The 13,573-nt window shown below is 37.1% G+C and overlaps 1 protein-coding gene across 1 annotated transcript; it reads right to left on the bottom strand.

Annotated features, from left to right (window-relative positions):
• Positions 1-6: 6 nt before the first annotated feature.
• On the bottom strand, positions 7-13,162 carry LOC148426771 (uncharacterized). Its single transcript, XM_088411568.1, has 5 exons — positions 12,892-13,162; positions 6,285-6,417; positions 4,094-4,269; positions 2,143-2,401; positions 7-2,038 (listed from the first exon to the last, which is right to left on the bottom strand). Exons 1-5 carry the CDS (start codon positions 12,949-12,951, stop codon positions 1,875-1,877), a joined length of 792 nt encoding a protein of 263 aa, XP_088267694.1. The 5' UTR covers positions 12,952-13,162; the 3' UTR covers positions 7-1,874.
• Between the last annotated feature and the right edge of the window lie 411 nt (positions 13,163-13,573).

The raw sequence follows: 13,573 nt of genomic DNA, 5'->3' as shown, positions 1-13,573 counted from the left end.
AGCCACTTTTGTGAAATGTTTTCTCAGCTTTTATTAAATGTATTTATGACAGTATCATACATCTGGTCTACTAAAAAGTAAATGAACCAGAATAAAACATACATTTGAAATAATCTGATCAGTAGGAACAAAGATATTCAAAACGAAAGTACTGTACATTTTACATAGTGTAATTGAGCAGTCTAAAATAATATAAATTAATACATACCTGTATGTCATTGTATCATTGCTACATAGTAGACCAACCCAAAAGTGAAAGTTGCAAGAGCTAAACTGTTACATTAGTCCACACGTACGCATTTTGTGTTTTTTCTGTTCACCTCAAGCTTTTATCAAAGCATACTTATTGTGATTCTATGTAGTTAAATCTACATGATATCGTTCTGAAGAACTGCTGATTCAGTTCCATCAACTGGCATCTTTATGATCTTGATGAGCACAGTAAAGCAAAGAGGGTTAATGTTCACAACTTTCTGTTTATTCCAGGGATGAAACGTAAGTCGTTAACCACAGTTCTACAGGACATTTGAGAAAAGCAGTCCAAACTTCTGCAAAATAGCAACTGAAATGTCGTGAACATTTTTTTTTCCAATCACTGACAAAAGGAGGGAGCTACAGCATGTCATTGAAAGAGAATGAGTTTTAAATCCAAGCAAAATTGGTGCAAAACCTTTGGTAAAAATATAATATTTCTCATTTGAGAGCCTTTTTAGAGGTCCAACTATAAGGCATTTTTTGAAAACATAGAAAGCCTAACAAAAGAACTCCAAATGAACTCCCTCATTCCACAAAGCAAATAAAAACTGCTTAGACATACAATTAGCACCAGACGAAACGCTAAAAAATATATAGATAAAACAGAAGACCTATAAAGTACTGCATTAAACCGGGAAACTGAAATGGTCATTGTGGTAGCCCGTTTTGCTGAAAAACCTTATTGTGCAGAAAAGCTCTCAATGCTCAATGCTGTCACCAGTCAAACCTGTTATTATAGCTGCATACAGTTGGCAATTGCAATGGAATGTGGTTTGGCTTTGCTTGCTGCACTCAGTCATCACAGAAAATAGTCTTGTAAATATTAAGAATGTTCAATGCAAGGTTGACATACTGTGTGCGCAAAGGCATGGGGCAATTCTTTAAAATGGCTTTTGGGTCAAAAAATCTCTATATATAAAATACACAAACAAGTTACAATTGCCAAAGATGACAAAGAGAACATGATATTGATGAGTTACAATATACGATTTAGGGGGTGTTATGTACCTGCAGAGGAATCCAAACTCACGTACCAATACTGGACAAAATATGGAAAAACATATTCACTAGTCATGGCAACAACAAAAACATTCGTACAGTCACCAAGAATTCGCTAAATGAAATGTAACATCACATGAAATCTGACCTCGACCAAAAAAAAAGGAAAAAGGGATTACCGGCCGCTTCTTTGGAATACTAGTACCATTTTATGACATCATTCAAAACATAAAGAAGGTGTCCTACTTTTTGTTTCAGTCAACTTCCTCGTGACTGTTTAGCCCAGCTGACACCATTTGCGACCATCTAAGATAAGATAAGTGTGGGTTTAAGGCACGCCGTTGAAGAGATTTTCATTGACTAGAATGGCTGTGATCCTATGATATCGTGGAAACACTTCCACCCCTTTCCCAGATTGGAATGATATGAATGCATTTGAATTCTTCTATTCTTTGCAAGAACTTTGCAGACTAAAGACAGAGATATGAAAAGATAGCAGATGGGAGAGATGAGCAAGGGAGTTAGCTGCAGCTGAAGATTTGAAAATAAAGCTGATGATGAGTCACTCTCAGTCCAAACTGGCAAGTGATGATACTGATTCACAGTCTTTATCGGTTTGTTCAGGCGTAAAATTCCTTGGTTGGTGCTTTATGGTAAGCTGTTGTGGAAAGTTTGGTATCCCCCAGGTCATAGCTTCCTTCGTCCTTCTTCTTCATGCGATAGGCCAGGAGGACCAGGAGGAAGATGGCACAAAGCAAGCCGACCACCACGCATGCTATCACCGCTGCAAGGGCACAAAAAAAAGAAAAAAAAAAAAGATTAAAAAGTCAGATTTTCTAAATGTTTCCTTGAGACCAATTGTGAGTGTAAATACTTGTACGTGCTTACCTGCCAGCACCTCTGTTCGCTCCCACATGCTCTCAGATGTCACATCATCAGGAGAGTCAAACATTCGGCTGCCCCGACTGACCACGATTTCATTTGTCTGAACTCCACTTGTGTCTTCATCTCCATCTTCTTTGGTGGGAGAGGAGTTGTCCCATTTATCCAGGCTGTTGTCTTCATCGGTTTCTTTGATATTCTTGCCCTTAGAGGTGGAGCTGGTACTGGGAGCTTGTGTGAACGAGTCAGCTTCTTGGCCTGGCAGCTAAAAGGAACAAGAGGTCATTACAAATGGGAGCATAAAGCAGGCAGGGACAAAATGTGATGTTTTAGGCCCACATTTGATATTTAAAATAGGCAAATTTATATGAATACAGAAAAGTTAAGACTATAGATTATATAACACCTTTTTGATTTCGTAAATTAAGAACCAAATAAATGAGAATCTAATGTATACAAAGTGGTAAAACATACAGTACAGGCCAAATATTTGGACTCTTTATTTTACATGACTACTAGATTTTTACTTAAGGCATCAAAACTATAAATGAAGTTATGTACTTTTAAAATGGTTAAAAAAAAGGCCACCCACTGCTTTGATTACTTCTTTGCACACACTTGGTATTCTCTCGGGCCCTATCAGACAACTGTTGAGCTTTATACTATAGACCAGTGGTTCTCAAATGGGGATACGGGTACCCCTGAGGGTACTTGAAGGAACCCCTAGGGGTAATCGAGATTTTAGATGAACATGCAAAAATCCTTTAAAAATATTGAATTACATGTTTTATGGAAAATATAAGTTCATAACACAAGTTTTATGTTTACTAGGTTATTCAATTTCATTATTTTAAAAACTCAGATTCTCCCAGACACTTGAATGATTTGCCCCACCTCTTGTTAACTGTCAAGTTAACAATTTATTTTTGATAAGAGATCTCCAGTATGATCCCAAAAGAGGACATTTTTAGGTTGAATATTTTCAGTGGACCAATATGTAGTTGTAATTATTTATTTTTTAGAACAGTTCTGACACTTTATGTTGATTATTTTTGAGGGCAAATATTTATTAACAATTAAGTTAATGATTTATTTTTGTGAACAGATCTCTACAGTAATCCCTAAAGAGGACACTTTAAGTGTAATATTTTTTGGACACATATTTATTTATAATTATTTGTTTTTGAGAATAGGTCTGACACTTTATATATTATTTTTTTGTTTACAAATATTTATTAATACGTAGGTTATTTTTGATAACACATCTCTTCTATGATACAAAATAGGATACTTTGTTATTTTTTCGTGGATCAGTACAAATGAGTAAGTACAAATGTGAATGCTTCTAAAGTTTAATAAATCAGACACTGATGGAATGTTCTAAGTTTTTTTTTTAAAACCAAAAACTGCTTTGCATTGGTTAAGGGGTACTTGGCTGAAAACATATTTCACAAAAGTACATCCACTGAAAAAAAGGTGAGAACCACTGCTATAGACATTTGTTAAAATTCATATTGTTGCAGGAACCAGTCAGCTAACTAAAGAAAATTGACTGACCATCATTAACTTAGGAAACTGAATGAGAAGATGTGCTCAAACTGTTGGCCTGTACTGTTTCTGGACATTTGTGTTTGACTAATATTTTGTAATTTAGTATTTAGAATAAATCAATCGCTTAGTCTGATAAATGAATTAAAATACAACAAAAACAAACAATCCATACAGAATATTCTTAGACATAAAATGACACTTCTTAATTTCTGACTTCATGTTCATTTCATAATTTAGCAGTCGTTTATTATAATAAAACCAAAACAAACATGTAAATGTTAAGTTAATGTTCTAATGAAATGAACAAACCATTTGTTAAAAAAAATTCATGCTTAAAATAAAATCATGTACTGCACCCTAAGGGACACAAGTTCAGCACCAGTATAAATATGGACAGAGTTTTTACCTCCTTGTCCTTGACGTCCACACCGATTGCTGTAGTCTCACTGTTTATCACTGTGGTCGCCACATCGAAGCGGCCAGCTCCTTTGGTTGGGTGAGAGTCAGAAGTTGGAAGGATTTCTTTGGTCTTATTCGAGGCAACGAACTTGGTGAGGACTGCTTTCTCCTTGTCTTCTTTGTCTATCAACAGATTTGAGATTGAGTCCATTTTTAGTAATTCGAGCTTTTATCTTAACGTGGTGCCATTTATTTGTTATTGTGTTGTATGTAAATGTGTAATGATATAAAAGGTGCATCTTAAGTTAGTAGTTTAACTTATTAGGAACATCAATTTACTTCAGAGGCTAAATAAAGTGAAACTCATTACTTTTCAGAGGAAAAAATCCTTTGTAATTTTAATATGACTTCATTAACAGCCATTGATGCCTATAGGCAAGAAAAACCCATTTTAACTGGACTGGGAATGAAAGAGTTACAATAATTGGGATATTTTCTCTAATATTCATTCTTTTATAGTATATACAATATGTAATACAGTATATGAATTTTGATTTGTAAATTTAACAAAATAAAAACAACATTAGCATCTTACTGTTTTACAATGTGCACAAAGAAGTGGTGTCATACAACTAGGAAGTTACAGTATATTGATGTGTGCAAAGGTCAATTTAAGGTTGAGTGAGAGTGAATGGTGTACAAAGCAACAAGGAGTGGAGGAGTACATGCTGATTAGTAACATGCTAACAAGTTGAACGGCCATTACTACACAATCCAGTAGCTTGTGTGGAATTGTTAGCTGATTAAGTGGTGACTGATTGCATCATGAAACAAAATAAGAGTGCAGAAATAGGCTGTAATTTTCAGCTGTATTGTTGATTAGAACTAACTCTTTTTGGCCTGAAAAACAACAAGATGTCAGTTGTAAAACATTTAGGTACAGCACAACCAAAGCACAACACAAGGATTCCCTTTATTGCAATAAAAAAAATACTTGCTGGGGAACATAAGAACACGAAGCGGCTGGCAAGTAAAAGCTTCACTGTTAATGATTAGAAAGGCCAAATTTGTTTTATAATCAGATGTGTGCCTCTTTCTGTCAATATGATTCTGAAGAACGTGGGCAGCTCCACTAAAAGAGTAATCATTATGAATATAAGGTGAAGAGTACTTTGCTTCTAATAAAACTCCTCGTCCACTTCACCTTCTAACAAACACCTGGAACACCCATAATTGTCTGAACATACAAGCATTCACCTGAATGTACTGTATAAACAAGTGAAATTTATAATATTATACTGTAATAGCAAAATGTACCGGGGCAGCTAAACTTTCAAAATAAACTATACTTATGGTACATGTATTGTATGACACGTACGGCCTTGCTACACTTTTATTATGAAGTTCCTATGGGAAGCATAGTCATGACAACACTAACCCAGCTTGATAATCTTTGGTTCCCAGAGTGTGCATGCTCCAATGTGAACAACACGTTGTTGATCTGAAATCACGTTCACAAGGTGTGGTTCAGAAATGACGTTCAAACTGTCAATTCAGGGTACTAAAAAAAACTAAATCAAGCAACGACTGACATTTCTTTTTTCCCCCAAATTGTTTTTTTTTCTTGATTGATTTTTTTTAATTGACATTTGTTTTCTTGGTTGACGTTCTTTTTTCTGCGTTTTTTTTTTTTTTTTTTTTTTAAATGCGATGTCATGCCGGTGACTGAAATAGTTGGGCGGTCAACCGCGGGCGAAACATTGAGCACCCCTGCAATAGACCGCCCACACACTCGTTTAACACATTAACCAACTTTTCTGAACAAATAATTAATCCGAAAACAGAAAGCTGGGAAATGTACGCTTGGTAATTTAATACTTATTCTGCTTTTTTCCAGACTCGAGCTTCTGGTGGCTGCCCAGTTGCTAACAACTTGATCACATGGAGAAACATTGAGTTCAGCTTGCTTAGGGTGTGCGTCTATGTTCGTTAAATTCCAAAAAACAATTGTTGGTTACAAATGTTAACATTGTCTTCCTTTTTACTGATAAGACTTTGAGCATCATTCCACAACAGCAAAATAAAATGTGACAACTTAGGTACAGTAGGTGGTATAAAACTGAAAACTGTGAAAAAAATGAACAAACGCAGAATATTTTCAAACTTTTTTTGTTTTATGGTTATTTGAGTCCCTTTACCATAGTCTCCAGATCCAGATCCTGAACCAAAGTCATCCCCATCTTCATCATCTATAGGGAGGTCACCTGATGCCTGGCCCTCAATATAAAGGTCATCTCCTACAAATGAGGGGGACTGGGAGGAGACCAGCATCTGAGAGGAAAAGAAAATGATGTCATCATGATGTCATTATTAATTTAATAAGAAACCGCTAACAAAACGGAAAAATAAAGCCCGCACCACCGAAAAAACAAAACAAAACAAAAAAATAATTATTCTCAGAAAGCCAATGACCTTTGGTTTCCGACAATGTATTAGCAAAATGATACCATATTAAGTAAAAGAAGGTCACAGTTTGTTTGAATTACTGCACAAAGTTTCAAATCACATGCTGCTCCAGTGATTTGCAACAGGACCGAAAACCCCTATATCTGTTGCCATCTGAAACACCACAGGAGAAAGTCATGTTGACAGAGCCCATGTATGGTTACGCACAAAAATGCTAGATTTATTAGCTTGTTGTCGGCTGCATTACGTTTATAGACTGGAACATGTTAATAAGCCTGAAATCCACTCAGATACACACAACCAAACACACACACACACCAATGAACGTGGTCCATTGAGACGTGAAGTATGCGTGTCTGGTATGCATGCTATGCTTCCACTAACACAGGTGCGAACACCGATGGATCCCGGCAAAAAGAAGGGAAGAAAAGTTCTTCAGAAACAGGTGCTGAATATACAAAGTAAATGAAACGACACGGCCATAAATGTTGCTCTGATTCAGAGCATAGCAATTTATTATATTATACATAGCAGGTGCTTATTGTCATATTGTGGTGAAATAACTCATACTTAAGATTCTTGGATCACAAAACACAAGTTATTGGCTAGTGAAACATTGGAAAGGTGTTCATTAAAATGGGAATTAAAAAAAGACATCTACGGAAATGAGTAACTAGTTAATAATTATTTCCCAAAAAACACACTTAAAAGTTTTGAAAATTTTTGATTAAAATCACTACAATACTGATTTGTCAAGGACAAAATTTGTATTTCTTTAGGGGTTACTAAAAATATATCTTCCAAAAAACATGGATATATTTAGCTATTGCAGCCTAACCATGCATAAAGGACACACAGGACACAAACATAACTGCTCGCTACACTCTATAAACAATTGAAACAACCCAATCTGAGATTTTTTTGGGACAATGTAACTAAATGTGTGTTGGGGGTGGGTTGAATGTTATTACGACATAACATTTTGAAAACATTCCTTGTCATACAAATGCAATTTTGAAATTAAAACATTTGTTAAAACAATTCTAATAGAACAGATGTGTTAACAGATATTCAACTATGGGTCAAAAGGGGACTGATTGATATTTGAGTCAATTTGACCGAACTTTGTATTTTGATAAATTGACCCAAGGAGCAGTTCATCCCTTTATGAACCATAATTGGGTTATTTTGGACAACATTTTGTATAACCGCGTGATTGGGATTTCAAATTGGGAGATTTTGACCAAACTTAAGGACAATCGGTGTAATGTAAAATTTTTAACTTTTTAGTGAAAACCCGAAAAAATGTGATCGCCTGTTTGTTTTTTGGCAAACGTGTACCATACGTAGTTGAATGTGACATTTTCACACGAAAGGTCGTTTATTGTCAATTTTTTGTGTATCAAAATCCTTGTTGTTGAAGGATGGATCTCTTATATTGTATATGCATTTGATTGTGTACATTGGTTTCATAAAAAAGACAATTTTACATATTTTGGCCCTATTTAAAATGGCCATTTTGTCATACATCTGGTTAGGAAGCGTTTGTTGTTAGAGGTTGATGGGCCCCTCCATTGTTTAAGTTACCCATCCCTCCCTGTCATGGACCACTAAATAGTGAGTAAAAGCATTTACCACGGCATAAAGAGATAAAACAGTGCTCAATAGCAGAAAAGATACGATCTGAATCATTATGTGCCAAAACCAGAGGATCTCAAAGTCAGGCAAATGTACTACAACAACATCACTGATCACTAACAATTCAGTGAATCTAACCTAATCCTTCTTAGTTTAAATATGTATGTAGTGTCATAGAAAAACTGTGGAATTATTTAACATGAGATACTTTTTTGTTTGTTGATTTAACATAGCAAACATCATCTGGTCTAACGATACACACACACATATATATATATATATATATATATATATATATATATATATATATATATATATATATATATATATATATACAGTGGGCCCCCGGGTTACGAACTTAATCCGTTCAGCGGCTACGCTCGTATCTCGAATTGCTCGTATAGCGGGCAATCCAAACCCATGTTAATTCGTGAATGCGTGCAACGCGCGCAGAAGCCTTGGGTAACACATCACGCTGTATACATATAATGATATTGAGTGACATTATCTGCTGTATAATTGCAATATATAACAACAGCAAAGGAAAAATGACTTTTACCTTTGGAAAGACATGACTTAAGCTGAGATAAGCACAAGTCAACACTCGAAAGTAGATATGCTATTGGTCTTACAGTGTCACAGTAACTTTTTCAGTCAGGGTTTTCTCTACTTCCTTCCATCCCAACCAGCTGTGCCATCAAGCTAGATAAAGGCGTTCGGCCAATAGCATATCGGCACTTCTGTGATTGACGTGTGACGCCGGCCAATAGCATCTCCGTGAGTGAGACCGGGTGACCTTAATCGACCAATAGCATATTGGTGTCTCCTTGACTGACTGATACTTATTGGCACGTTTTTTTTAAACGGTTGGAATGTATTGACAATTAATTTAAAAAAAAAAAACACACATTTAAACCAATGACAATTCTTTGTCCTGCAATCGGCACACTTAATTTCATGTCAGCTGTTTTTCCCGATGTCAAATGAGCTGGGTGGTGGCGGAGGGGAGGGTTTCTGTGTGTTGTTTTAATAAGGCACCACACTTACAGTTTGTTCGAGCATCAATTTACTGGTCGGTTCAGCTCACAGTATTGCAACAGTGTCGCTGCATCAAAGCATGTTGGGAGGTTCCTCGACTAACATGACTTGCAGGTATGTCGGTCATCTACTAAATGGTACCGTAATACCACCCATAAAAGAGAGCGGACTATCGCTCGGACTCAACGCGGCGACGCAAATATGCTATTGGTCTTACAGTGTTACAGTAACTCTTTCAGTCAGGGTGCAAATCACGGAGATACTAAAACATCATCCTCTTATTTCTTCCTTTACCGCTGCTAGTAATTTTAGAAGCTATGTCTAACAGATAAAGTTTGCAAAGTCTTCAAAACATTCCGTTTTTCACTCATTTTCTCTCGTTCCTTCCATCCTGTCCCATCAAGCTAGATAAAGGCGTTCGGCCAATAGCATATCGGCATTTCTGTGATTGACGTGTGACGCCGGCCAATAGCATCTCCGTGAGTGAGACCGGGTGACCTTAATCGACCAATAGCATATTGGCGTCTCCTTGACTGACTGATAATTATTCGCACTTTTTTTTTAAACGGTTGGAATGTATTGACAATTAATTTAAAAAAAAAACACACATTTAAACCAATGACAATTCTTTGTCCTGCAATCGGCACATTTAATTTCATGTCAGCTGTTTTTCCCTTTAGCTGTACAAACACTACACTTAAATGGTAATTATATTTAGACACCGTGAGTGAGACAGTCAGTGTGACGTTGTAAGACCAATAGCGTTCACGTAACCGCCACAAGTATCTACTGATGATTTTAGATGACGCACCTGCTGAAATTGATGACGCAGTTTAGCGAGAACATTTCTACATACTCAATGGCTGGATTGTCGGAATGCTCGAGAACATTTCTACATACTCAATGGCTGGATTGTCGGAATGCTCGTAAGGCGAGAGGTTTGTTCGTAAGCGGAGGACTAAAATCCCCCTGATCCACGCTCGTAAGGCGAATTGTTCGTAAATCAGGGTGCTCGTAAGGCGGGGGCCGACTGTATGTATATATATATATATATATATATATATATATATATACTTTTTATTTTTTTTTGAGTCAAACCTGCACAAACCAGTGTCTACTTAGCAGACAGATTCCTATGTTGAGGGAACAGTTAAACCGTGGTGAAAGAAAGCAGGATTCCCTTTTATGGTGATAGAAGCTCACCTTACTGTGACCTCAGGTGCTTTCATCTAACTGAACAGAAAAAAAAAACTGCCTCCCATCTTTGAAAATATCACACGCGATACATAAATATCACATCAACTAGATGAAAACGAAATGCCAGCGTAGACCTACTGCGAGGTTGTGGGCTAACAGCCAACAGAAGAAAACCAAAACAACCAACCAAAACAACAACAAAACACAAAATATATTTCGCTATCATGCTCTCATGCCAGAGTCGCTAAAATGCCTGTTTACATTAAATCAGACATGTGGAAAACATGCGTGGCGTCTCTTACACACACAGTGACCATACAATGTATACACCCATCTGGTAGCCTGGTGCTTTGTCATGATGAAAGTTTGCTGGAAATAGCCCTGTCACAGCAGTAAAACACATATGGAGCCGGCAATCTCATATATGATTGGCTTGCAGAAGTATATTATTACTGTTTGCAATAAACAATTACTCTATGCTACATGAGCTTACAATTATTACAGTAAAATATTTCTCAAAAAGACTAAACGTCAATAATGACAGAAGCACGGTAGTACGGTTGTCTAAACTTGAGCGTACAGCAGAGCAGCAGCATGTCTACTACAAGTAAAAAATTTTGAATTGTAAAATTAATTTTTATTTTAAAGTGATGCTTCTACAAAGCAAACTGTTCTACTTCAAAACAGATTGAAATGCGCATTGAATCGACTCTACTTGCAAAGATAGATTTGAAGGAAATAACATTTCAAGTAACTGACTGGCAAGTTCTTTCATATTATAAAATGACACCTTGCATCATAACCTCTTGACTGAACCGTACCGTACAGATTTGAAACACAATCCCACCGACTCAAATCAAAACAGAATTGCTCCATTTTAAAATCTTTGAAACATATCACATCCCATGTTTTGATACCTATCCAGTCTTTATTGGAGAAACCTTCGAGTGTTGCAGACACAGGGAAAATTAAAATAACAGGGCAGTGGTGTGAAATTTGACGCTGAACACTCATTGGCCTGCTGTGTTGAATGCAATCTTCTCTGTCCAGCAAGTATTTTATGACACACTTGACACTGGGGGTGACTTCAAACATCTAATTATCTGAATGTGGGATTCTGTGCTAGCTTTGTGAAAGTGCACACAGTCATGCGACTGACGCAGGGAGAGAAATGCCGGATCTTCTGTTCATGATGATGGCCGAAGATGGAGCATTATTTTATGATAGACAAACAAAATATTGTGCTGAGTAGACTGTAATGCATTTGGGAGCACGAAAACTATAAAAAACAATACACAAGGGAAAGTTGCTAAACTCGAGATTCAAACACCAACCCTTAGAACTGTGATCCACAAGTCCAATGCCCTACCCTGATCTTAATGTATGAATCCCAGTAAAACAACGGAAGCAGGTATCTAAGTATGCCTCCCAAATTCTGTACGTCTCATACGGCTCCCATCTTGCCTGGACTAGCCCAGTGGGACTCACAGTGAGTCATCCATAAAATGACACAAAAAACTCACATCCTGTCACAAGCAGACATTCATCATTGACACGAGAGCAGCATTTCTGGTTGACTAACCAATAATTCTCAGATACACACTTGCCATAAGAGACAGTAAGCATATGCCACATACAATATGCCATAAAGCGCAGCAATTTAAAAACTGGCTTTTGCTCAAGCGAGACAGTGAGCTCCAGCTCAAGACTGTTTCTCAGCAATCAGTTTTCTTTTCGAGACTATGCTTTCGAGTTTAAAACCCACAGGGCCTTCTATGTACTGTAGGTGGGGAAACGTTATAAAATCTCTCTGGAGCTACAGTCTCAGGTTTCATCTGGCTTGCTTTCACAATACACAGTCCACAATTTATCACCATACTATTTTTCGAAAAAAAAAAAATGTTACTTCGTTTCATTGTGTTTAAGTTGACTTCTATAAACGGGATCATTTGGTCATTATTGAAAAAAAAGGGCAGTTTCCAGGTGTTTTCCAGCTTTACCCATACACACGCGAAGGCACACACACAGAGTGGAAAACAGGTTGGGCTTTTTTGTTGGCGAAGGAGCAAAAAAATGGCCCAAGGCAGCATGTGGACTAAACGTGATTAAATGTAAAAGTTAATCCACGTGTGAGAGAGAAAGTAGGGGCCACTGTTTAACAAAAAAAAAAAAAAAAAAGTCACAAGTACAAAGCGGACTGGTCTTGTGTGAACTTGACACCATCTCGCCACCTACACATGGACGGAGAAAGCTATTCCTTAAAATTAGTCAGGACAGAAAAACATATGTAGCATATCACGTCGAAGTATTGGATGGGTAATCATTGTCTTTGTGTGTGTGTGCGTGCGTGTCTTTTTTTTTATCCGAGTAGAGGAATAAGTACACTTGAATGTAAAATAAACATAGATAGTAAAACATAATAACAAACGTTAACATTCAAAGACAAGTATGTTAAATCGTACTTACTTTTTCACTAATGAATCCCGGGGCTAGCCCGACGAGGAACAACAAGCAAAGGGTCCTCATCTCAATTTTCAGCGAGACGGCGGTAACTCAAGAAACTTAAAAAAAGTGCCCAAATGGAAATGTATTCGTTCAAATCAATGTTAAATCTTTTAGTCTACCGTAGTCGCGTTTTGCTTGGTATTTTCCTAATAAATCTTAGTTATGAAACGTGCCGCAACTGGACTAGTCGATGTGTGGAGAGGAGTCGCTCGCTGAGTCTGGAAAAGTTGTTTGGTCTGGCTAAGGATCGTGACGCCGTGCTGATGTCACGACGCCATTGCGTCACCAGAAGCGGAAGTTAGGGGCGAGTCCTAACTTTTGATTTATAACGAAGCATGACTAATACAAATTCACGAATAACATTTAAGTAAAAACTAACACATTTTGATTTATAATCGTGATATTTTTTTCAGGATTATAAATCAAACAACAACAAGCTTGCCAGTGCCTATTCCAGCTAACTTCAGGAAGTAGGCGGGGCACACCCTGAACTGGTTGCCAGCCAATTACAGGGCACACAGAGATAAACAACCATTCAAACCCAAGGACAATTTGCCATGCAACCCTAATGTGCCCGGAAAGAACCCATGTGGGCTTGGGGAGAACATGCAAACTTAATACAGGAAGACCCACTGACTGCTCC

Source organism: Hippichthys cyanospilos, chromosome 3 (assembly GCF_059441005.1).
Source record: "Hippichthys cyanospilos isolate Australia breed blue-spotted pipefish chromosome 3, RoL_Hcya_1.0, whole genome shotgun sequence".
NCBI lineage: Eukaryota > Metazoa > Chordata > Actinopteri > Syngnathiformes > Syngnathidae > Hippichthys > Hippichthys cyanospilos.
This window is presented reverse-complemented; position numbering and strand designations above follow the sequence as displayed.